Below are 23,639 nucleotides of genomic sequence, written 5' to 3'. Positions count from 1 at the left end.
ATTTGAGGGTTTTCTCCTTGAATATGACATGCAGTGCGCTGTTCCTGCAATGTCTTTTGTGTGTGTTTAATTGACATTTACTAGGTGAATAGGGAACTATGGGATCATGTGCTTGTTTAGATAATTCTCATTTGCCATTAAAGACTTTTCTTTGGTCTTGTCATTTCATGCCAAAATATGATAATTGAAATCCATTAAAGGCGAAAATTGGATTCTGTCCCTACTGATGCTTTACTTTATGAATTTTTCACTTCCTTGGTGCCTGTTGGGAAGCGTTTTAATCTTCAGGTTTTAGTTGGTTTCTTATTTCCACTGAAAACCAATTGAAATAATGAAAAACTACACCAAACTTCAATGAATTATTTACTCAGAATCCATTACAAAGTGACATTCATTAATAATATATTACTTTTAAAATATGTGGTTGAAATGTAATTCACATTTGGTGAGTAAAAGTGTAATTTTTGTGCATATTTTGCAACTTAGTTTTTAGATGTTTGTTTAGTGCATGTTTATATAACATCATGTAATTTGTCTAAGCAAATTCATGGCTTTTATGCATTATTCCCAAATTATGTGAACATATTTTTCTTAGTGTACAAGGATAGAAAGACATTTAACTGGTTCTACAATTTAAATTCTTAAAAGGAAACTATGCATGTATAATGAGCCTTAAATGTTTAAAATATTAAAGGAGGATGTCCTGTATTAAAGGTTACATTTTTTTTTGTTTTTATTGATTTGGAATCTTTATGAATGCCCACTCTGTCTCACAAGAGCCTTGAACAACAGTTGGGTATCATGTGGAGATATCTTTCTCTGTTCAGTCAATTAGCCTGTCACAGGATACTTAGGTCAGAGCTCCCTAATTATTTTTGCATTAAGAGGTACACATTTATGCTACACTACATAGACAAAATTATGTGGACAACCGAACATCACAGCCATATGTGCTTGTTGAACTTGTCATACCAAAATCATGGCCATTAATATGGTGATATTGTGTCCCACCAACAACCACCCTCATTGCTCGTATAATGACTTACACTCTTCTGGGAAGGCTTTCCACTAGACTTTGGAACATGACTGCGAGGATTTGCATTTATTCAGCCATAACAGCATTAGTAAGGTCGGGCACTGATGTTGGGCGATAAGGCCTAACTTAGTCAGCATTCCTATTTATCCCAAATGTGTTCGATTAGGTTGAAGTCAGGGCTCTGTGCAGGCCAGTCAAGTTATACCACACCAAACTCGGGAAACCATTTCTTGATGAATCTCGGTTTGTTCACTGGGGCATTGCCATGCTGACACAGGAAACCTTCCCAAAGCACACAATTAGCGAGGAATGTCATTGCTTTAGCATTAATATTTTCCTGCACTGGAATTAAGGGGCTCAGGCCAAACCATAATAAACAGCCCCAGACCATTATTCTCCTTCACCAAAGTTTACAGTTGGCAGTATGCAAATGGGTAGGAAGTGTTCTCCTGGCAACCGCTGAACTCAGATTTGTCTGTCAGACTTCCAGATGGGGAAGTTTGACTCGTCACTCCAGTAAGGTGTGCGTTACACCACTCCAGTCGACTTTTTGGCATGGTAATCTGAGGCTCTTTTGCCAATTTTGTTGGGATGATGGAAGTTGCTGAAATGTTTTAGACATGTGAACTTCTTCAGAAAATTAATTTTTACGGCTGGCATGATTTTGCTTAAATTGAGCAGCCAGTGTCAGTGGTTCACGGGGATGTATGATGTTTTGGGTGAGTGGAGTGTTTTTTTTGTGGAAGTCAGAATCTTCTGATTGAAGTGTCCCAGAACTCAATCAGCTGAATTATAATAGTGATTCAAGTAGTTTTAAGTGCTGTGCATTTCGTAATGTGTCAATTTATTGATGTTGCAGGATTATGAGGGGAAAAAAAGTTAACTACAATCCATGATTTATGATGTAGTTTGTTATCCACACTTAGTTGGATAAAATGTTGTTTGAAAGAGCAAGATATTGAGGTATATGATACTTCAGCACTGGAATAATGTAACAAAGGCTCATTCTCACCTGTGGTTTTGTTCATGTGCATGCGTTGATGTTGGGATCAATGACCGAGATCTCTCATTTAAATGCTAGCTCACAATAATATCTATAATTCTTGGTGGAGTGAATATTATGATTTAGTATGTGAACTTAGGAATTTCTTAATTGTTTAAGTAAATAACTTAAACACTGAGCTTTTAAACGTGATTAACCATAAAGTAAAAAAGTTTTGTATATTTTAAATGAGGTTTTCTTACCCAGAATAGCCCAACTAATCTAATAAATGAATCGTGAAAGAGAAAGCAAAGCCACTGTATGCTATAAATATATGTGAAAGTCTAATGTATTTTACTCAGCTCAATAATATACAAATAACTTTTTAACACTTATCTAAGGAAAATGCTGTCAATATAAGCCAAGCCCCTAATCCCCACACATCACACCCTCAATTCACCCAAAACCATCCTTAATTCTCCAGCCATTTCCCCACCCCTTCTGGATTTCGCCAACCGGGACAGTCCTGCTGGACTATTGGTAGGTAGGCTACATACCTCCACCAAGCTCTCTCTCATTCACCAGCAACAGGCTACCATGTTACGAGGGGGTGCCTGTGTAATTAAGCAGAGTGTGAGCGATAGCTCTTCAGTTTTGCTGTGCAACAGAAAGGTACTGGTATTGGTTGATTCATACACGGGTAGGATCAGCGATGTCACAGTAGCTTACAAGCTTGCAGAATCCACTCTTCAAACTCTATAAGATCCCATCAGAACACTGTACTAAATGAGTGGGAGGATTTGCAGCTGTCTGTAATGCAGTAGTAAGGCAATGCTGTACCTCCATGGTTGATATCTGAAAACTTTAATTTTGAGATTTAGTGGTCCTTATCTATAGCTGAGAATAATTTACTAAATCTTATGCTTTAGTGCAACATTGGTAGATTGAACAGTCTTCACACTTCATATCACTTCTGTAGCACAAAGTATTATAAATTGATTTGTCACAAAATAAGCCATCACTGTTATAAGATTAATATCCTGACATTGTGGGTCCGATTCATTAAGGAACATAGATGCCAATACTTGCTGAATTTTGCATTAAATTGCACTGCGCATCCCAGAAATGAACTGTATGCTAGAGAATGTAAGTGTATACAATTCATCTTCAAGTGCAAAGGACAATTAAGACAGGCTACGATTTTATCGGTGGAACAGGAAGGGGGAATGTGCGTATACACTTAGTCATTGTACAGTAAAGGTGTGCTAGGCTCGAGTGCTCTCAACAGGCTTTGGGTACCTCAAATGAATGGTGTAAGTGCTGAGTGATAGCGATGACTGTCACATTCATGCTTGAACATGTGTTTGAAATCGAGAGCTACTGTAACAATGCATTTATGTGCAGGAGACATTGATAACTTCCTGATGAATGTATTTCATTGGAGGGGGGGAAATTAGATGTTTCTTCAAATTTGCTCCTAGTTGAATACGGATGTGCGTATGCCTGAATTACGTGCAGGTTTTAAAAACACGCACTGTTAGATTTGTATGCCTTGATGAATCAGGCCTTGGATTACTAAAAATCACCTAGTCATAAATCATACCTCCCGGTGCTGGAGGCAGTTGGTGAAAGGGTCATGTCCTCATTATCATGCGACATGCTTACACCCCAGGGGGAATCCATGGCACTCTGACAGTGGTACGCTGCCTCTTAACCTCCTCCCCTAGCCATAAAATATCCTTCATCATCATTTATATTTACTGGGTAATGCAGACAAACAGAGAGGCCCTGCTCTCAAGCTTACAATCTATAGGACAATGGGAGTCTGATATATGAGGTCAAGTTCTACACATTGCATATTGGTGCAGCCAGAATGCAGATTTCAAGATTGCCTAGAGGGCCATATGATCCAGTCACACAGCAATGTTGGTCTGTGGTCAGAGGGTTGTTGTCTTGTGTGAATTGTGTAAGAGGTGGTGATAGGGTAGCCTAGGGTGGTTGAGTAATATTTTAAGCTTGCCTGACGAGGTGGATTGTTAGAGAATGCTTGAAGGTTTGAAGACCAGAGGAAAGTCTTATTGTGCAAGGGACGGAATTCCACAAAGTAGGTGCAGCCTGACAACAGTCCTGTAACCAGGAATGGGAGGAAGTACTGAGAGTGGATAAGAGACGCAGATCTTGTGCTGACCAGAGGGGTCGAGTCGGTAGATATTTTTAGACAACTGAGGATATGTAGATAGGTGCAGTTTTGTTGATGGCCTTGTATGTTAGTAGAAGTATTTTATATTGGATTCGGTGAAAAACAGGCAACAAATTTAGAGACTGACAGATTGGCTCAGCAGGGGAAGAATGATTTGCAAAGAAAATCAATCCAGCAGCTGCATGTAAAATAGATCGTAGGGGTGGGAATCTGATTTATGGAAGACCAATACTTTAAACCTTTGTCACCTTTTGAGCTGGGGGTCAGTTGAATCAGAAGGAAAACCTGTTTAATTCCTTTTCTGTGTCAGCGATTGGTATCTACACTATATTAGAACCAGATATGCAGGCGCAGTTAAGGCAGTTGCAATAGATCAGAGATGCTGGCAGCTCTTTTATAATATGTTAATACAATCTTCTCCCTTATTTGTCATACTACTCCGAGCAGTGTCATGTTTTCCAGTATGGCTTGAAATGTATTTTACTGCTCAGAAATTCAGGGCGAGCTGTACTTTTATGGTTTATAATCTTTTCTTTATCGATGTGGAGTTCCAGTCTCCATTTTCTTCTTGGCTATAACATTGGTTTATTAGACACTGCACTAGTTAGATAACTTCATTTTTAATAACCTCTTTCAACTGCTGAAACATTATAATTGGCCAGTATTTGATTCTGCTTTGTCAGCAGGGCAGAAAATGGGAAAAAATAGATACTTTACGTTACATGCAATATCTTCATGCTTTTGTGATTTTGACCTTTACTGTATTCTAATATACTATTATTCTAAATTTGTTAATTCCATATACTGAATATTGTTTTTTTAAAATTAGGTTTGCGTGTTCATTTCTTTTAATGCAGTCATATAAACAACCTTGTAGTCACGGTGTATTTGTAAAAAAAAAAATGCAAATCTATCTTGAGGTGCTTCTTTGTCCTTTTTAACTTCCATATTTCAATTAGTCTTGTATAGGTAATGTGAAATTTATAATGTAGGTTTTAGTCTTTGTGGTTATACTGCTTATAGGGGTGTTGTTAAAGCAGAATAGTGCATATTTAATGTTCTTATTTGATCGCTATTTCCATACACTGTTTCAAGATTTTTTTTTTGAGTCTTGTTTAATTACTTTATTTCACAAACTTCCTTATTAGCGTTATCTACTTCAGTCATTTCCACTATAAATTACGTACAACTCTCACAGTTATATGTTCAATAGTGTATCAAGGTGGTATATATCCCACAATCACAATGCAGATAAAGATGTATAAAATATTATATTTTACTTATATTATAATGTTACTTTTAGGCGCCGTCCCTCCGCTCCTTCGGGATGGTTGCCTTCCTTTTCTTCCGCCGCATCTGGATGCCAGGCAACCAGACACGAGACTTCCGGCCCTATTGCCGGCTCCACTGCGCAGGCGCGTCCTGTTGCTAGGCAACGGGATGCTACTCGGATCGCCAACGGCGGCAGGTGACATCACGTCGCTGGCATTTCATTGGTTCCCGGCAGTATTTAAAGTAGACTCTGGCATCATGCTGGTGCCAGAGTATTAGATCTCCCTAGCTCCAGCGTTCTCTGTGTGTGTTCCGGCTTGGCTCCTGACTATTCTCTGCTCCTCTGAAGTGTTCCTTTTAACCCGGCTTTCCTGACTAATCTTCTTGGATTCTCCCTGTACATATCATTATCGACCCGGCTGCCTTACTATTCTATTGGACTCTCCCTGTGTACCGTGATCTCATACATTACTGACCTGGCTAGATTGACCATTCTTCTGGATTTCCCTTGCATCATCCGCTCCTAGCACATTACCGAACCGGCTTACCAGACTATCTTTGTTACCTCGCTACACGGCTCCGTAAGGCACCGTGACCTGCGCGCCCCCAGCAGCAAAACCCATACCTCCTTGCGGGGATTCCTGGAAAAGACCAGGGGACGCGTTAGACTCCGCACCCTCTATCTGAGCTGCGTCAGCAGGTACCCCTCATTGAGAATTGTGACAGTTACAACATATCTCATATAACATAATCTTACACACTAAATGTATAACAGTTCAACAAACATTATACAATAGCTATGTGTAGGTACATTGACTTCCATTACTGATCTGTGACAGAATATCACATACCATTCCTATTGTCATGTGTATGTGTACAATTCTCTTGTGTAAACTTCTTAATACAATATAATACAACAGTATTTTCCCTGTAAGTCTTCCCATGGATCATTCCCAATGTTTTCCTTTCTCATCATAATCCCTTTCTGATGCTATACTACTGCTACCATAAGACTACTGTCAGAGTACAACTTCACTGCTTCCCAGTATAACTATAGCACTAGTAATTGATGTTCCTTGTAATTCCATAAGCAATATGCATATATCATCATCCTGTCCCCATAAATTTGAAAAATAGGTGGCACTCAAGGTCTTCATGTGAAATAAGAAAATAAAAAAAATTCAGTTTCAGCCTAACTGTCCTTATATCCACCATCCCCTATCACCCAGACATGAAGACAATGAACAGAATGCACCTGTGCAATCATTAAGCTGCCCCCCCAGCCACTGTGACCATGTAATGTAAGTTTTACAGTTTGTTAACAAAGTGCTTACCACAAAATAAACATACATGTAATAAGAAAAATGCATTAGCTAGAAATCATGATATCACAATATTTATTACCTCCAAAAGGAACAATTCAGTTGTTAAACACTACTATCCTAGGTACTGCATCTGCTATCAGATCATATGTACTGAGTGTATCGTATCGGTTTCTTTTACGCACTAAAATGACAGCTGATGAATGGAAAAACATTACCCACATAATGGGCCCAATAATATTGTATCACAAGTAACTTTAATGTAAAAGCGTGTGTCAAAAAAGTTATACTACAACTTGAAAGGTTATCTTTTACATCTCAAACATAATCTAGTAATGCCGCATATATTTGTTGAGTTTCCCCAATAAACAATTAGAACAGATATGTAATGGCAAAATCCATAAAATAGAACCATTGCTTGCAACAATATCAGAGACCAGCACAAAATAAGTCTGCAAATTTGTCTGCTACCCTTGGAAATATTAATTTCCACAACTACTAAATCACTGCTCAAAAATATGTGCCTTTCGCAAGATCATAAGAGATTCAGAATTGTGTATGTTATCCACTTCTATGCTAAAAAACAAGCATAGACCAATCCAGTAAGTTGCAAGGTGGGGCCTCCATGACTCTGACTTGCTTTTCCAGCACATCCCATAGATGGTCGGTTGACTGAGATCTGCGAAATTTGAAGGCCAATTCAACACCTTGAAATCTTTGTCTTTGTGACAGGATGGACCTCCTATGCCACCCTGTCTGTGTGTTGCTGGGAAGCGACTGAGCTTGCCTCTTCACTGTCCCCTTTCCAACCTTACACACACACACTCCCACCCACCATTAAAACCACTTACAACTGAAAAGTGAATAACATTATTATCTTGTTACGATGGCACCTGTCAAAGGGTGGACTATATTAGGCAGCATTTGAACAGTCCGTTCTATTATCTGATTTTGTTGGTATACTGCGAAAATCTTGTAATCCCTGTCTATGGGGCAGATTCAATGGGGCGCGTTATATATATATATATATATATATATATATATATATATATATATATATATATATATATATATATATATATATATATATATATATATATATATATATATATATATATATTCTATAATATAAATGCTTAATGGCGTGTGTTAGTCTGTCTGTATGTGTGTGGAAAAATAAAACCAAGCTGCAGCGCCAAATGCTGGGCGGAGTTATACACTGACCTACTAAATTCTTAGTGTGTGTGGAAAAAAAATTTCAGAAAGGGCTGAAATTTGGTATACTAAGATGTTTTTAATTTGTTAATTTAATTGTTAAAAGTGTTTATAAAGATTCAAAAAAAAATATATATATATATATATATATATTTCTTGAAGGAGAAGTGACAGTTGGGAGTGGTTGGTGGTTGCCGGGGTTGACAGTGGGGAGTGGTTGGTGGTTGCCGGGGGTGACAGAGTGAGAGGAGTGTGATACTCAGGACCGCTGAGAGAGATCCCTGTGTCTGGATAGATGTGGCGATGAAAATGAAGGATGAGGTGATGGAGAAGAATGATGAGGTGGTGACATGTAGACAAAACCACGGTAAAAAAGGGCGCTTACGTCGGGAAGTAACGCTCTTCCCCTGAGGAGGCCTGGGCTATGGCCCAAATGCATGACAAGAACCTTTTTAACACCTTAAGTAGCTTCATTTGACTAGAATGCATGAGTATCATGCACGGGTTAACTTGTATGTATGTATGTATGTGTGTGTGTATGTATATATAAATATATATATATCTTCAACCCTTCTGCTCCACAGGAGGTTTCTGTCCTCCCTGAGCTCGCCTTAGGACACCTGCATTACGGTTTGACAGGTGTACCGCCCCAGTCAAACTCCCCACCTGTGTGTGTGTGTGTATATATGTATGTATATATATATATATATATATATATATATATATATATATATATATATATATATATATATATATATTATTTATTGATACACACACAGAGTAAAGTAATACGGATATCTTTCACATCATCAAACATTTATTTATATAGCGCCAGCAAATTCTGTAGCGCTTTGCTATTGGGAATAGACAGTAATAAAACGATACTGAGTTATACATACAGACAGAGAGGTAAGAGGGCCCCGCTCGAAAGCTTACAATCTATGGGATAGTACAGTTCCAAGACATGCTTTCATTCAGTCCAGCTGGTGTTATATTGTTAATTTTATAAATCCAGATAGCTTCCAATTGGACATTATGTATAATCTTGTATTTCAAACATGTTTAGTTTGTGGAAAAGTACCAAGCCACAGGTTTTGCCTTTAAGCATCAATATGATTGCTGATTGTGTAGAACCATTGGGGGGAAATCAATTCCCCCCCCCCCCTCCGAAGTAGTGCAGCACTGAACCTATTACTGTTATTGCGGTAAATTTAAGCCGACACTGAAACTACTGTAATAGTAGTTTCAGTGTCGCTGGCCGCTTTACTTTTTACAGTAACACGACCAATTGAATTCCCCCCATTGTCTCTTAAATTGTCTTGTTGTTTTACCAACATATTATAATTTGCAGAGGCAAATGATGATTTATACCACAAATTTACTTGTGCAAGTCAGAAAGTGCCTTAATTGTTTACATTTAGGAACTCCTTACAGGTACCTACATGAATACAGTTAGGACATCTTTAGCATTTATACGTGTTGAAGATGGAACTAGTATAATTTGTATTATCGAGCTATCTATTCTCTTATACTCTTGCCTCTTTTATCAATAGCAATACATTGGAATTCAATGCTGTAATGCTGGAAAATCCTTGTCCGTGCTTTTTCCTTACTGAAAATATCAATCCCTTCTTTAATGCTTTCGGATGATGACTGTTGGCCAAAAATAGATTATTTCTATATTATTATTTACATCAGTGCTCTTAGAATATATTGAGGTTTCCAAATGATTGTTCCTCATTTTGATAGACATTCAAATAATGTATTGTATATCTGAATATCTGCATTCAAATGTAAACTTTACAGCTCTAAGATTTATTGACATAATGGCTCAAATGTTTACTTGTTTCCTGTCTAGAAAGTAAACAAGTTGTCTATGTGGAAAATATTATTTATATATATATATATATATATATAATCACAACAGATACCCAATACAGGGGCGCGTAACCCACTTCTGTGTACAAAGTCACTAAATAATGATGTTACTTGTACACAATAATAGTGTATACACAAAGTCCAAATTACAGGAGGCAGCCAGTTCCAAAAACAGATGGTGAATCTGGAATATCTAAAAAGAGAGGTAGAAGAAACAAGGCGCCACATAGTGTATTACCACAATAAAAAAAAACAATGTTTGAGAATGAATAAAATGTGATGGAAATAGAAACACACTGGAAATATATTAACAAAACATTGTGATTGTCAGATAGTGATCAGAAATAGCACTCGTGCCAATACACTGAAATCCCAGGTGTGATCACCACTAATATTTATTGAGCGTACCAGATAGAAAACCTTTCAGGCATATCTGTAAAAACTGCTGGAGTATCCAATGCTTCTAGGTGTCTCCAAATCCTCAATAATAGGGTGAGTCACTGGAACCGCTTGAACATCCGTGATACAATATGATAAAAGAGACTAAAATAGTGTGATACTGTATACAACAGAATTTATTGATAAAAGTAAGTATCAAACTTACATAAAATCATTCATAAAGGTGCATATAAAGGTATCTTTTGGTAGTACTCATCTGGACAGCGTGGATTCCCCGCAGGTCAGGTAACAGTCAGTCCCAATATATCTACACAGTGTATTGGCACGAGTGCTATTTCTGATCACTATCTGCCAATCACAATGTTTTGTTAATATATTTCCAGTGTGTTTCTATTTCTATCACACTTTATTCATTCTCAAACATTGTTTTTTATTGTGGTAATACACTACGTGGCGCCTTGTTTCTTCTACCTTTATATATATATATATATATATATATATATATATATATATATATATATATATATATATATATATATATATATATATATATATATATAATCTCTATCTGTATCTATATATCTCTCTCAATGTTCCATATATGCATTACTGTCCCCATAATATCCATACATCACATCAATTTCTTCATTATCTATCCATATCAATCATTCTCTCATTATAATAATCTACAATATCCCTTAATCCATTACAGTACTTCCTATTGTCCTATAGTGTTTCAATGTCACACAATTAGCCGTGTGTGTGTAACCTCCATTATCTTTGTGGTTTGGGTTAAGGGATGTCAGAGAGGATAGTGACTTTTGTTGTCTCCAATGATCCATGTAGACAGCCCTATGTAAGAAGTAGTATTTTAAATTAATATGTAAATTATGAGGTTGTGTAGCTATAGAGCACCTGGCATGTTTAATTCGAGTTCATCCTTATATTGTTGGGCTTCCCTTGGGATGTTCTCGAGACTCTATAGCTCTTTACGCTGATGATATGCTTTTATTTTTGTCTGATTTGAATGCCTCTCTTGACCATCTTGTTAGTTCAGTTAATCGTATGTTTTTCCGCTTCATGGTGCGATACCCTCTGGCACATCTGATAGACAGACACTCCGTGAAATGGACACACTGTTTCACTTGAGCCTTGACCCAGTTCCATAATATTTTAAAGCCAAATCGCGCATTGGGAAAAAACTTCCCCTTACTGTTACAGGTAGGATTAATTTATTTAAAATGGTTGTGTTGCCAAAGTATTTATATATTTTTCAATATTCACCAGTTTATTTTTCGAAATCAGTGTTTCGGAATTTGGATGGGCTCACCTCTTCTTTTGTGTTTGGGGGATGGTAGAGATAGGATTCATTTGTCTAAACTATGTAGGTCTAAGGCCGATGGAGGTTTGGCTCTTCCAAATCTTCGATTTATATTATTATGCTGCTCAGCTTATCCATTTGATTAGCTGGGCGGTGACTCAGATCCCAGTAGCTCTGTTGGGTTTTCTAAGTGAGCAAGTGGTGTAGGGATGTGCCTTTGTCTGCCCTAGGGATATTGCTGGTGGGTAAATGCTCACGTCAGGTTGCGCTAATAATCAAGCAAGCTGTGAAGATTTGGCGCCTCGCCCATCATATACTTGGAGGTTGAGTCTATGATCTTTCTACTCCCTTATAGAATAACTCTTCTCTCCCTGAACTTGATAAACTACAGGGGTATAACTTATTGTGTAGATACGATATTATGACTATGGGGCAGTCTTATGAATACGGATGCTTCAGTTTTTCTTTTCTTTTTCTCTGTTTGTTTGTTTTTTGTTTGTTTTTTGTCTTGTTTAAAACAAAAAAAGAACATTAAAAAATAAAGGGGCAAAATTTATGAGGTGTGTGTCAAGACTGGTCTTTGCAAAATGGAGGATTTCTCAATAAGCATGAACAATATTCTTGTCAGTTTCAGACACAACTCAACAGTATTGGATTTATTTTTATAGCCCTGAATATATTCTTGGTAAATTTTTGCTGATCATTTCGCAAAACTGAATTGAATTTGTTTTGTTCCACGTTGTTGAAAAGTTTAATTGTTAATGACCATCAATTAAAAAGCATGATAACAGATAAAACAAATACAAGTGTTTTCATATGACTTCTGTATAAAACATTGACAATAAAAATATAATTCAGAAAATCTCCATACATTTGGCCCTATAGATCCATTATACCTCCTGTGATGGTAAGTTGATCAGTTTTTGTTTTTTAAACCAATTGGTAAATTTGGGAATGGGATTGCCTAAAACCAGGACAAATGGATTCCTGTATACAGTAACATTTGTAACCCTAGAGATCGTGCTTGGTACATATTGCCAAAATGGATGAATACATTTTCCATGCCAAAAAACCTTCTTCATTACAATTTCTCCAAAGTAAAGATGGAACCTCAGGAAAACACGTATGGTTTATATCATGAGTTCTATATCAGTTAAATTTGACTTAAATAAATATTTTACTCTCTTTTAGTATGCATACATGTGAAAAATAAAGTATAACTTCTTTCAACTTTATTAATTATGTCCTGGTATGTAAATAACAATCCTCTTATGTAACAGATTTTTATGTATTCTTCATGTTTACCTTTTTGTTGTTGAATGAATATTGACAGTACACCCAATGATACAGTAGCTTATATAACCGCCTTTGCCAGCATTAACTTGAACTAATTGTTTTATGTATACATTTCAATCTCTTACATATTACACGTTTTGGCCCACTCCTCATTACAACATTGTTTTATTTAATTGATGTTTAAGTGCGTTCATTTATACACTACTTTCTTACAGTCCCTCTATAGCATCTCTTAGGTGTTGAGATCTGGACTTTACCATTACAAAACCTTGATTTGTTTTTCGATTTGCTGATGTCCTTAGATCATTGTCATGTTGCATGATCCAGTTTGGGGGTCCCAAGTTCAGAGCGAGATGAGGGGAAATCCAGAAGGCAGTAGAGATGAAAACATATTTTGAGAGCTTGAATTCTATGGAGACATAAATTGTCATATTTTGAGGAGAGTGCCATAACAAACATTGAGCCAAATGGGTGACTTTGAAGTACATTCAATTTGGGACTCCTAAGCACCATTCCTTTGCAGACATGTGATGAACACGTGGTTGTTTATCAGCCCAGATGAATTTTGGTAATCATGCATTGTAGCTATTTGACGGCATCCGCTGGTATGTAAGCAGGGAAGGCTTGAAATACGTATAAGAGTCTTGGAAGGATGTTAATTTTCACTGCATTTGCACTTCCAACCCAGGAGATGAGAAGGGAGTGCCAACTGTGGAGGTCCATGGTGGTTGGACCGCTGTATGTGATAGGTGCTCTTTGAGTTCGGACTGCTGTGTACAGGGGGTTTGAGACTCCTGGATACCCAATCCAGCTGGAAGGATTCAGCAACTCCACAAGGAAACTATTGAAATAGTAGAGGCCTTTACGGCAGCTGCTAGAAAGCTCACTATAAAGGGGTGTTTGTAGAGTCTGGAGTCAGTATTATTATCTGCTAGTTGGAGGGTCCCAGTGAAGTCTGCAGAGGAAGGGACCTTATTCAAGGGAGGAAAGTTGGCCCTACGTGTTATGCAATATTTTGGGCCTTGAATGAGGCCTATGATGTGTGAGCCTGTTTTGAGAGGTCTGTTTTGATAGTTTCTGTCTTAATGGTCCTTTACACACATTCCACATAATGAAAGAAGCTTCTCCTTGAGTCCCTCTTTACAGGCTGTAGAGGAAGAGAACCATGCAGAGCTTGAGGAGTCTATGTCCATGTAGATGTTTGGGCCTTTGTATGCACAGGGCAAATTGGCAGCTGCCTACTTGCAGACCGGGCCTGTGTGTGCTATGTTGTAGAAGGCTCAGCATCCATGTAGCGGGAATTAGGCTGCTGAGCTGTTCTCCTAATCAGACAGCCTCCAAAACGGGAGAAGCTGGCTTCTTTCAGTGTGTTATGAAGCAGACTATTTGGCTATCGGGCAGAGTGTGAGCCGGTGGATGTGGACAGCCTCTGGCAGGCCCACCGGAACCGTTGGTGGGCTTTTGAGTTAGATGATCTGCAGCTACATGAGATGAAAGGGTCTTTGTTCATGCCTGCTATTCTCAACAGTTGTTAACAGGGTTTACTTTTGGCTGCCAAACCATGCCCCTGGGTGGAATGTAGTTCTTCACACTGAACTAAAGTGTCTGTTGGAGTAGCACACGCTCAGCGATTGACTAGAAGGCAAACGTAGAAAAAAATGCCAATTACTACAAACTGAAGAAATGGCTATGAGAAATTGGTTGCATTAATACATATATTGCTTTTTCAATTTTGTTTTCTTTTCCTTATGTGTGTTCTCCTGTTTGAATTGAAAATCAATGCTTCAGTTACAATAAAACATATCCTTCTCAGTTCTGTCCCATTTACAAAAGGAATAAATAGGGTATAAATACAATTCATTTGGTGATTAATTATCTTTCTATACTTTTTTTAATTTTGTTATTTAAATCATGCACACAAAGATATATATATATATATATATATATATATATATATATATATATATATATATATATATATATATATATATATATTGTTCAAAATGGCAAAAAAAGGAAGCCCCTAGAATATACATGTAACTGCCTACCCTAGAGAAAAGTCAAGTACCTTTATTAACGAGGTATTTTACCAGGAAGTGACACAGATTGCAAGTTATTGTTAAAGATTTTTTTTTTTATATACAGAAAAAATACCTCTGTGCACTCATTGGCTCTGTATGTTCATACATTACATAATTTTTAAAACGCCACCTATTCTGTTTATTTAATGAGAGGCTCCAAATATATTATATAACACATACATTACTGTTTCTGCATCTATTACAATAATCTTTCAGCTGAGCAATGTCCTTGTTTTCCTTCTCTTGAAATGTGTTTTGCATGCTCTTTTTTTCCCTCATACACAGAATCTGAAAAGTATATGAAAAGCAAACATGTATCAGTTGTAGTCTTGTTCAATGCGTCAAAAGCACATCAAAGATGTGTAATGTTGATGGAATTCATATGCTCTGAGCAGATCTTTGCCCCAGCAATTTCTCTACTCCACAACATTGTTATTACTGCCATTGGGTCCTGATGATGCGTTCAGCCTGTTCTATTTGCCTGTCTTGTCCTGTACTTAACTCAGATTAACTGAGTTAAGTGCAGGATAGGGAAGGGAATGTTATTGGCCAGTGATGGAAAGGACTGACAGCTTGGGGATCATGAAGTTAGCAACCTGGAAGGGTGTTTGTATAATACAGTAGCACTAAGAAAGGGAACCTGCATTGTTTATTATCTATTAGGAAATGGGCCCATATTGTACACTAGGGGTCAGGCACCGGTCTCTCTTGTACGCTATCCTAAAGAAAGTAATCTGTAGAGTCCTAAACTGATATGAAACCACATTCATACATCCAAATTGTTTTCTGCCTTGGTTCTCTCTTCTATTTTATAGCAGGGAAAATAATATGAACACCTTTTGGCAATTGAAAAACTACAAGGAACTGACAGCTCTGAAAATACAGAGCACAAAGTCAGTGCGGTGAGTGACAGAAGAGGGGAGGGGTGGGAAGCTGAAACATTTCTTTTTCGACATACTTCAAAATTATATGATTATGCGAACATGATTGATATATTGGAGCTGTTTTAGGTTCAAGATGGACCAATTGTTTGAATGGCATTTTAATGCTTAGATTTGCTTTCCTAAAACAGGTCTAAGGTCCTATGAAAAATGTATTTTGTGGAAAATTGATCTTAAACATCTTATGTTTTCATACAAAGACTCTGGATTACAACAATAAAATGTCATCTGTCCTGAGATTGTAGGATGTTTTTAATCTTTCCTGGTTGTACTTTCAGTTGATGCCTCATTGAAATGGGTACCTGGAGGTTGACAAGACTTTTGTGTTAGAATGCTGATGAAATGGTTTGACATTTAACTAACAGAATGTCTGGAACAGATTCTGACAACATCAAATAGCCTCTTTTAAACCTACTCCTCCTTTGGTGATATCCCACCCCTGAGACTTTTGTTTTATTTAGCCTTAGAGCTGCTGTGCCTGATCTTCACTGCTATGGGAAGAGCCAAACAGCATTGATGGTGATTCCTAGTGATCATTGCTTTAGATGAGAGCCAGGACCCTGTTAAATGAAAGTACTGGAAAGGGAACCATTGGTTGTTTTGGGATTTAAAATTGCTCATAACATGTCTTAGGGCTAATTGCCAAAATTCCAGTAGCAGGCAGACTGACAATTAGAACATTTAACTTTTCATCTATAGGTATGTGTGTTTATGCTTCATGTCAGCCAAGTGGTGTAATGGATTGATCTGGGATATTTTTTGTTGGTTTAGTCAGTTCTGCCTTTCTCAAATTTTAGGTAAACCGTTAGATCTTCACGTTGCTTTGAAGTATTTCCCAGTGGGGATGCTTTCTCGATTCCAAAGATAACTTGAAAATAATGTCTCTTTAATCTGATATGCTTGATGGCACAAAACGAGAATAAGAAAGTGGTAAAAGGTTATTAAAAGGTGTCGAGTGGGAAAGCTACAGTGAGAATTGAATGTATAAATGTTAAAGCTAGCTCTGTAAGATTAGTCAAAGTATGCTGTGAAAGATCAGGTACTGGGTGTCTATGTTTTTACCAATATTACATACTTTTGCAGTGTTTCTTGGCTTTAATCCTCACTCAATAGCTCATGTCTTAGGTAAGACATGATCAATTATACAAGAAATTATGGATAAACTGCACTTGTTTAGCCCAGCCTAGCGCCCAAAATATGTTGTTATGACATTGATGCTATGTCATGGCAAGTAAATGAAGAAATCCCTGTGTTGTCTGTGAAAAGTTGTTGATGTGCACCCATTAAAATGTTGCTACCTTTCATTGGGTGAAATCTCCTTAATTTGTTATTTTACAAATATGACAACAAGAATATGCAGATAGCTATTTTCACATTCTAGCAACCTAATCTAGCTCTTAATGGAGCACAAATGGCTTTATTATATGTTCTATGTGGGAGATTATCACTTTGGTTAACTTTTAATTGTATAGTAGATAAATTAAGCAATTAATTATTGGGGAAATGTCTAATATTCTGTAGAGTTTATGTTCTTATGTGTAGTTATATAATCCACAGTAGTGCCAGCTAAGATGGTCCATGGAAATGGAATATCAGTCATTGTACCACAGCAGGGTGAAGTAGGCAAAGAAATATTATATAATATCCATGTGTGTGTGTGTGTTTTTTTTATAGGATATGTAGTAAATTAAAAAAAGACTTACAATGAAGTCAACCACTTGTAGAGCATTTCCTTGTTGCTCTCCACCATATCGATATTAATATTGAGTAATTGGGACATATTGCTGTTGGTATTGTGGCTATTAGTCTGAATACGCTCTACATGCAGGTATAAGATCTACTTCAATGTAAGCGCTTCTTTTACTTTTCTACATAATCCAATAAAACAATAACTTAATTTATTTACCTTTTTGTCCAGCTCCCTCTATGTAAGAAAACCTAGGCTAGTGTCTTTAGGATCTCCCATATTCTGATATATAATGGCAAATGTGCTTACAGAGTTGGGAGTTACAGGAGATGTCTATTAAATGTAGACCAGACAGAAGGGGTACGTAACATTCAGCTAGAGAGTACTACAGGAGCTTCAGTGCATGATTGTGACACATTTAATGGTTACATTTGATACTTTACCTGAGCAGCCTATCCATCCAGGTTGGTCACCCATGTGACTCAGCAGGTCAGGCCATGTAACGGCAGTTATAGATAGAGTTATTCACATAATTTATCTACATTATAGTAAAGCATTTCATTCTGTTCTTCACATAAGTAACTGGATTATAACGACAGGTTCTCTGTTATATATTCTGGGGAGAGATCAGTAACACGTTAAATGCTATGAAGCAGCATCCCCCATGGTTCTCTGCAGAACCTGTGATCAAATTAGCAAAAAGTGAATATTAGAAGGATAAAAACATGTTTTTCATGTTGTATAATCATTTATTTTATTTTTTGCAGCACAAATGTTTGAAAGTAAATTTGTAAGTTTTAATTGCCTCTATAATGCCAACCATGTCCACTTAATTTGCAGGAAAAGAAAAACTTGATCTCTGTCCAACTCTTTCCCAATTTGAACATAGTTTCCATCTTCCACGATATGAATTGATTGAAATGGTAATTTCATAGTAGACCTGCAGTTTATTAATAGATTCTATTTCCTTTCCATGCTCTCAAATTTACTTGCAACTTGAATGCAGTGGAGTATTTCATTTACTTCAGCCTGGCAGAGCAGTATCTATCTTTTTTTTTTCTTCAAAATATAGTGGACTGTTATGAAGCTCTAATATAAAGCTCAAAGTGGGGAAAATGCTTCATAGCTTTCATTTTGGTCATTATGTTCTAAGGGGGGTATTCAATTGTTAGCATTAACGCTAACAAACGAGCGCTCAAAAAATCTTACCGTTTATACGGTATTATTGCGCGCGAAAACCGTTAATATGGTAGTTTACTCGCGGAATTTCAGCTCGCCGTAATTACCGTATTAACGGTAAGATTTTTGGAGCGCTCGTTTGTTAGCGTTAACGCTAACAATTGAATACCCCCCTAAGGGGTACTAATGAAGCAGTTCTCAAAAAAAAATCACATTTAAAACACATCTCCATCTCATATTATCCGTAAGATACCGAAGTCAATATTGAGAATTAGAAATATATAACATGTCATCTGCAAACGCTGTAAGTTTAATAACAGATTTACCAACTTTTATACCTTGAAAACCTTCCCAATGTTGAAAAAAAAGGAATAAGGGGATCAATAGCCAAATTGAAAAGTAATGAGGATAGGGGACATCCCTGTCTAGTACCCCTAGACATCGATACTGGATCTCCTAGTTTGTTGTTAATAATAAGTCTTATACGTGGATTCCTATGTATCTAAACGTAAAAAAAATATTTTGTTTTTGTTTATTTTAAACCCTTTATTCAGGAAATAGCATCGAAAAAATGCAAACCGCATAATAAACAGGAAAATATGAGTATACAAAATGTTTCCTCTTATTATATGTTTTAGAAAAGTGGGGTTGAGGGGTAGTGGGGATTTTTTTGCAAGAGAGCTATTATTATGCTCTTCACTGCATGTCTACCCAGTTGATGTTCAGTCAGCAGGGAAAGCATAATAGACTGTAACCTTCTTGCCATAATTTTGGCAAAAGGTTCCTGATTAAGAAGTGTGATTGACCATAAGAAGATAGACGCTCCGGATCCTCTTCTGGCTTAGGTAATAATCTAATATATATAAGCCTAGCGGCGTGTGTTAGTGTGTGTGTTAGTGTGTGTGTGTGTGTGTGTGTGTGTGTGTAAAAAACTATTTTCTCAGAAAGGGCTCATCCAATTGACCTGAAATTTGGTATACTGACATTATTTGACAAAAAAATTATAATAGTGAAGTCAGTTAACTTCCATCATCCCCCCCCCCCCCCCCCCCCCCGTGGTAGGGGTAGTAAAGGCTAAATTTACGAGTTGAGGGCTCAAACTCTTGACCGTGTGGGTATTTACTTACCAGAGCCTGTGTTTGGTCATGGACAATTGTATGACGCATTTTCACGAGTACGGAGAAGCAGTGATGTGAAAGTGCAGGTTATGAATACTGCCCTTCAAGGAAGACTGATTGAGCACAGCGATAAGGTGTTTAGCAGAAACTTTGTGTATCGAGAGGTTTTAGAACAGTAAGATTATGGAGATTAAGGATGTGGCGATGAAGATGAAGGATGAGGTGATAGAGAAGAATGATGAGGTGGTGACATGTGGACAAAACCATGTTAAAAAAAGGGCGCTTACGTCGGGAAGTAACGCTCTTCCCCTGAGGAGGCCTGGCCTAGCCCCAAATGCATGACAAGAACCTTTTTAACACCTTAAGTAGCTTGATTTGACTAGAATGCATGAGTATCATGCACGGGTTAACTTGTATAGTATATGCTTCATTAGTTAGGCACTAATGTTTGATTTCTATGAATCTTTTGAAAAAGATCACTACGGACATGCACAATATCCATTTTTAAGTTTTGATAATAATCACTATTAAGCCCATCTGGTCCTGAAGCTTTATTAGGTCGCATATCGGCAATAGCTAACCTTACTTCCCCCTCTGTAATTTCAGCATTACTCTGTCTCCATGTGATATAGACCATTTAGGAAGTTTTGCTTCTATAAGAAATATTTGAAGCTTTACTTCATCATAAGATGGTGCTATATATAGATTCATATAATATTGATGAAATTGCTTAGCAATATCATGCGCAGAAATGCATCTCTCCCCTCTGGATTGGCTTACTACAGAGGTAATATGTCATCTTGGTTTTTGCTGCTTCATCATATGGGCTAGAAGTATTCCTGCTTTGTTTTTGTCCTATTGATAACATTTATCGGTGTTGTATGCTATTTTACTATTTGCATAATTCAATAAAAAAGTATCAAGCAAAGATTTACTATTGGTTTTATTTTTCCTTAAACCTACTGTAACATATATTCATTTCTGAATGTAATGCACAGTGCTGTGACGTAATCCCCTCATGACCGCATTAGATGCCTGCCAAAAAAGTACCAGATCATTCCGATGTTGTATGTTATCATTTAAATACTCTGTCCATTTATTTTATTTAAATATGGTTGAAAATCATATTTAAAATCAAGTATGTTGGAAAACGCCACAAGCGGTCCAAGGGGGGTGCAGTTCGTTCAAGCTTTGCCATATCTATCATAATCAGGGAATGATCAGAAATGAGACTATTCTGATGTACCTAATTCATGGAAGAAGAGAGGGTGTTGAATCAAAATATAATCAATACGAGAAAGTATATTGTGTAGTTTAGAATAATAAGTATGTGATTGATCATTACGATTCAAAAGTCGCCAGGGATCCACCAAGTCATTCTGAGATTTCATCATATAATTGACTTCTATATGCAAATATGGTTTTAAAGTAAGTATAGCCGATTTATCTAATTCTAAATTGTCTATCATATTACAGTCCCATCAGCAAACAAATTATGAGTAGTATGTTGCATAAAAAAATTGAGAAATCTTTAAATAGAAATCTCGATTAGGATAATTTGGAGCGTAAATATTAAGAACAGTAAATTTCTCGCCATCAGTATGTCTGTCAAGATGTATCTTATTTCCCAATCACTAATAACATCCACTTTAGTATATTGTATTTTATTCCAAAAAGAACTACCACTCCATGTCTTTTGCTCGTAATATGGGCCAGATATACAGTCATAGATCCAATTACTTCTAAGAGAAAGATTCTAAGAAATATTCCAGTGAATCTCCTGTAATAGAACCACATCTGGATGAAATGATTTTAAATGTGTAAGTATTCTAATTTTAGAATGTGAATTAAGCCCTGCTACATTCCAAGTTAAAATCTTAATCTGGGAAGATGCATTATCTGATAAAGATGTATATTCCACATTAGAAGCTGTATCCAATGCCTATTGTGGGAAACAGAGAAATGAAATACCTATGATATAAAGGGGGAGATCTTTCCCAGGCCTTCAGGTACTCCCATTCATAATAGAAGAACCTAATATTGGAGACACGTCTGTTTTCTACATTTATAGACACCTTTTTTTTTTTTTTTACACATACCAACATCTATAATAACATATAATGTCCTGAATGAAATCCAATTTTAGCATTAAGTTCAACTCTAAAATCAACATTTTCTCCTCCTGATTTAAATGTAGGCTACTGCATAAAAGCAGTGCCAAAAATGATAAACAAAATTCATGTTTATGGACATCACTGTTAATATTAAAACCAGTAGAAAGTATAGGTATACTAGATCTACAATGATAATCATACAGTCATTAGGTAATTCAGTGGTTGCTCACTGCGTGGCACACACAATATTTTGAAAAGAGCAACAGGTTGCCGGATGGAAAGCTCTGTGCAGAACTGTCGCATTGAAGTGTCAGATTTGTCACTTGTTTATCTTGCATTAATAGGCCTGCTGTAATATGTTATTACAGATGTGTGTCTTTCTGTGGTTAAGTATATTGGTTATCAGCAACTGTAAATTCTTTTTATTAAACAAATAAAAAACAATATTAATGTGTTGACTCCAATTCCATTGTCTCTTTAAAATGCAACTCAATGGCTTACATAAAGTATTGTTATGCTTTTCTTTTGCCATTGATCTTGGCTTTAGACTGATGTTATTGAATAAAACATGCAGCGTAATATGTTGGGGCTGTGTAAATAAAGGTTAAATATATATGCTAGTGTGTGTGTGTATATATATATATATATAATGTTTATGTGCTTTCTTTTTTACACTGCAGGAATTCTTCCATGGGTAAAACTAATAGATAACTTCAAAGCAGAATATGATTACATCACAAATGAAGGGACTGTCTTCACATTTAAAACTAACCGAAATGCTGCAAACTACAAGCTAATTAACATAGACTTCAGTGATCCTGGAGAATCCAACTGGAAAGATCTTGTCCCAGAGCATGATAAGGATGTACTGGGTAAGTGTATAGTTTTACATTTCTTTCTTTCATTTAAAAAAAATACATATTTTAAAAAAAAACTATATTTTTCATGTTGTGTAATATAAAAATAATAAACTGTGTTAATTTATATGCCTTCTCTTGGCCAAATGTCTTTATGACAACGGGAATATCTGTAGGCTGTGGAAAAACAGCCTAATATACTAGAGCGGCGGTTCCCAAAGTGTGCGCCGCGGCTCCCAGGGGTGCCGCGGCGCTGTCACAGGGGTGCCGCGGGCCAGCCCAAAAAAAAGAAAGAAAACAGAAACTTACCAATCCGCCGGGCGCCGAGACCCAGCAGCCTCCTCTCTCAGCTTGTTACTGATGTCGATATTCAGTGACAGCTGCGGGAGAGAGGAGGCTGCTGGGTCCCGGCGCCGCGCAGATTGGTAAGTTTCTGTTTTCTTTCTTTTTTTTTTTATGGCTGGCGCGGGGCAGAGGAGGGGGACAGAGGGAGGAGAGCAGAGGGCAGAGGAGGGGGACAGCGTGAGAGGGGGCAACGTGAAAGGGGGCAGTGTGCCTGGATGCAGAGGGGGCAGTGTGCCTGGATGCAGAGGGGGCAGTGTGCCTGGATGCAGAGGGGGCAGTGTGCCTGGATGCAGAGGGGCATTTTTGCATACAACTAAATAAGTATTTCTGTCGTGACCTAAATACTTATTACAACTTTTTGACCCAACTACCTCTAAAACAGGACTGCTCAGTAAT

At 37.1% G+C, this 23,639-nt stretch overlaps 1 protein-coding gene across 1 annotated transcript in view; it reads left to right on the top strand.

Moving 5' to 3' along the window:
* PREP (prolyl endopeptidase) overlaps positions 1 to 23,639 on the top strand; it is an 89,722-nt gene that overhangs the window by 22,490 nt on the left and 43,593 nt on the right. Inside the window, exon 8 of the mRNA XM_075202849.1 lies at positions 22,722 to 22,913. Coding sequence (XP_075058950.1) covers positions 22,722 to 22,913 — 192 coding nt within the window. The remainder of the gene's footprint in view (positions 1 to 22,721; positions 22,914 to 23,639) is intronic.

This window comes from Mixophyes fleayi, chromosome 3 (assembly GCF_038048845.1).
Source record: "Mixophyes fleayi isolate aMixFle1 chromosome 3, aMixFle1.hap1, whole genome shotgun sequence".
Lineage (NCBI taxonomy): Eukaryota > Metazoa > Chordata > Amphibia > Anura > Limnodynastidae > Mixophyes > Mixophyes fleayi.
The sequence above is the reverse complement of the archived record's forward strand: the minus strand, read 5'-3'. Positions and strand labels throughout refer to the sequence as shown.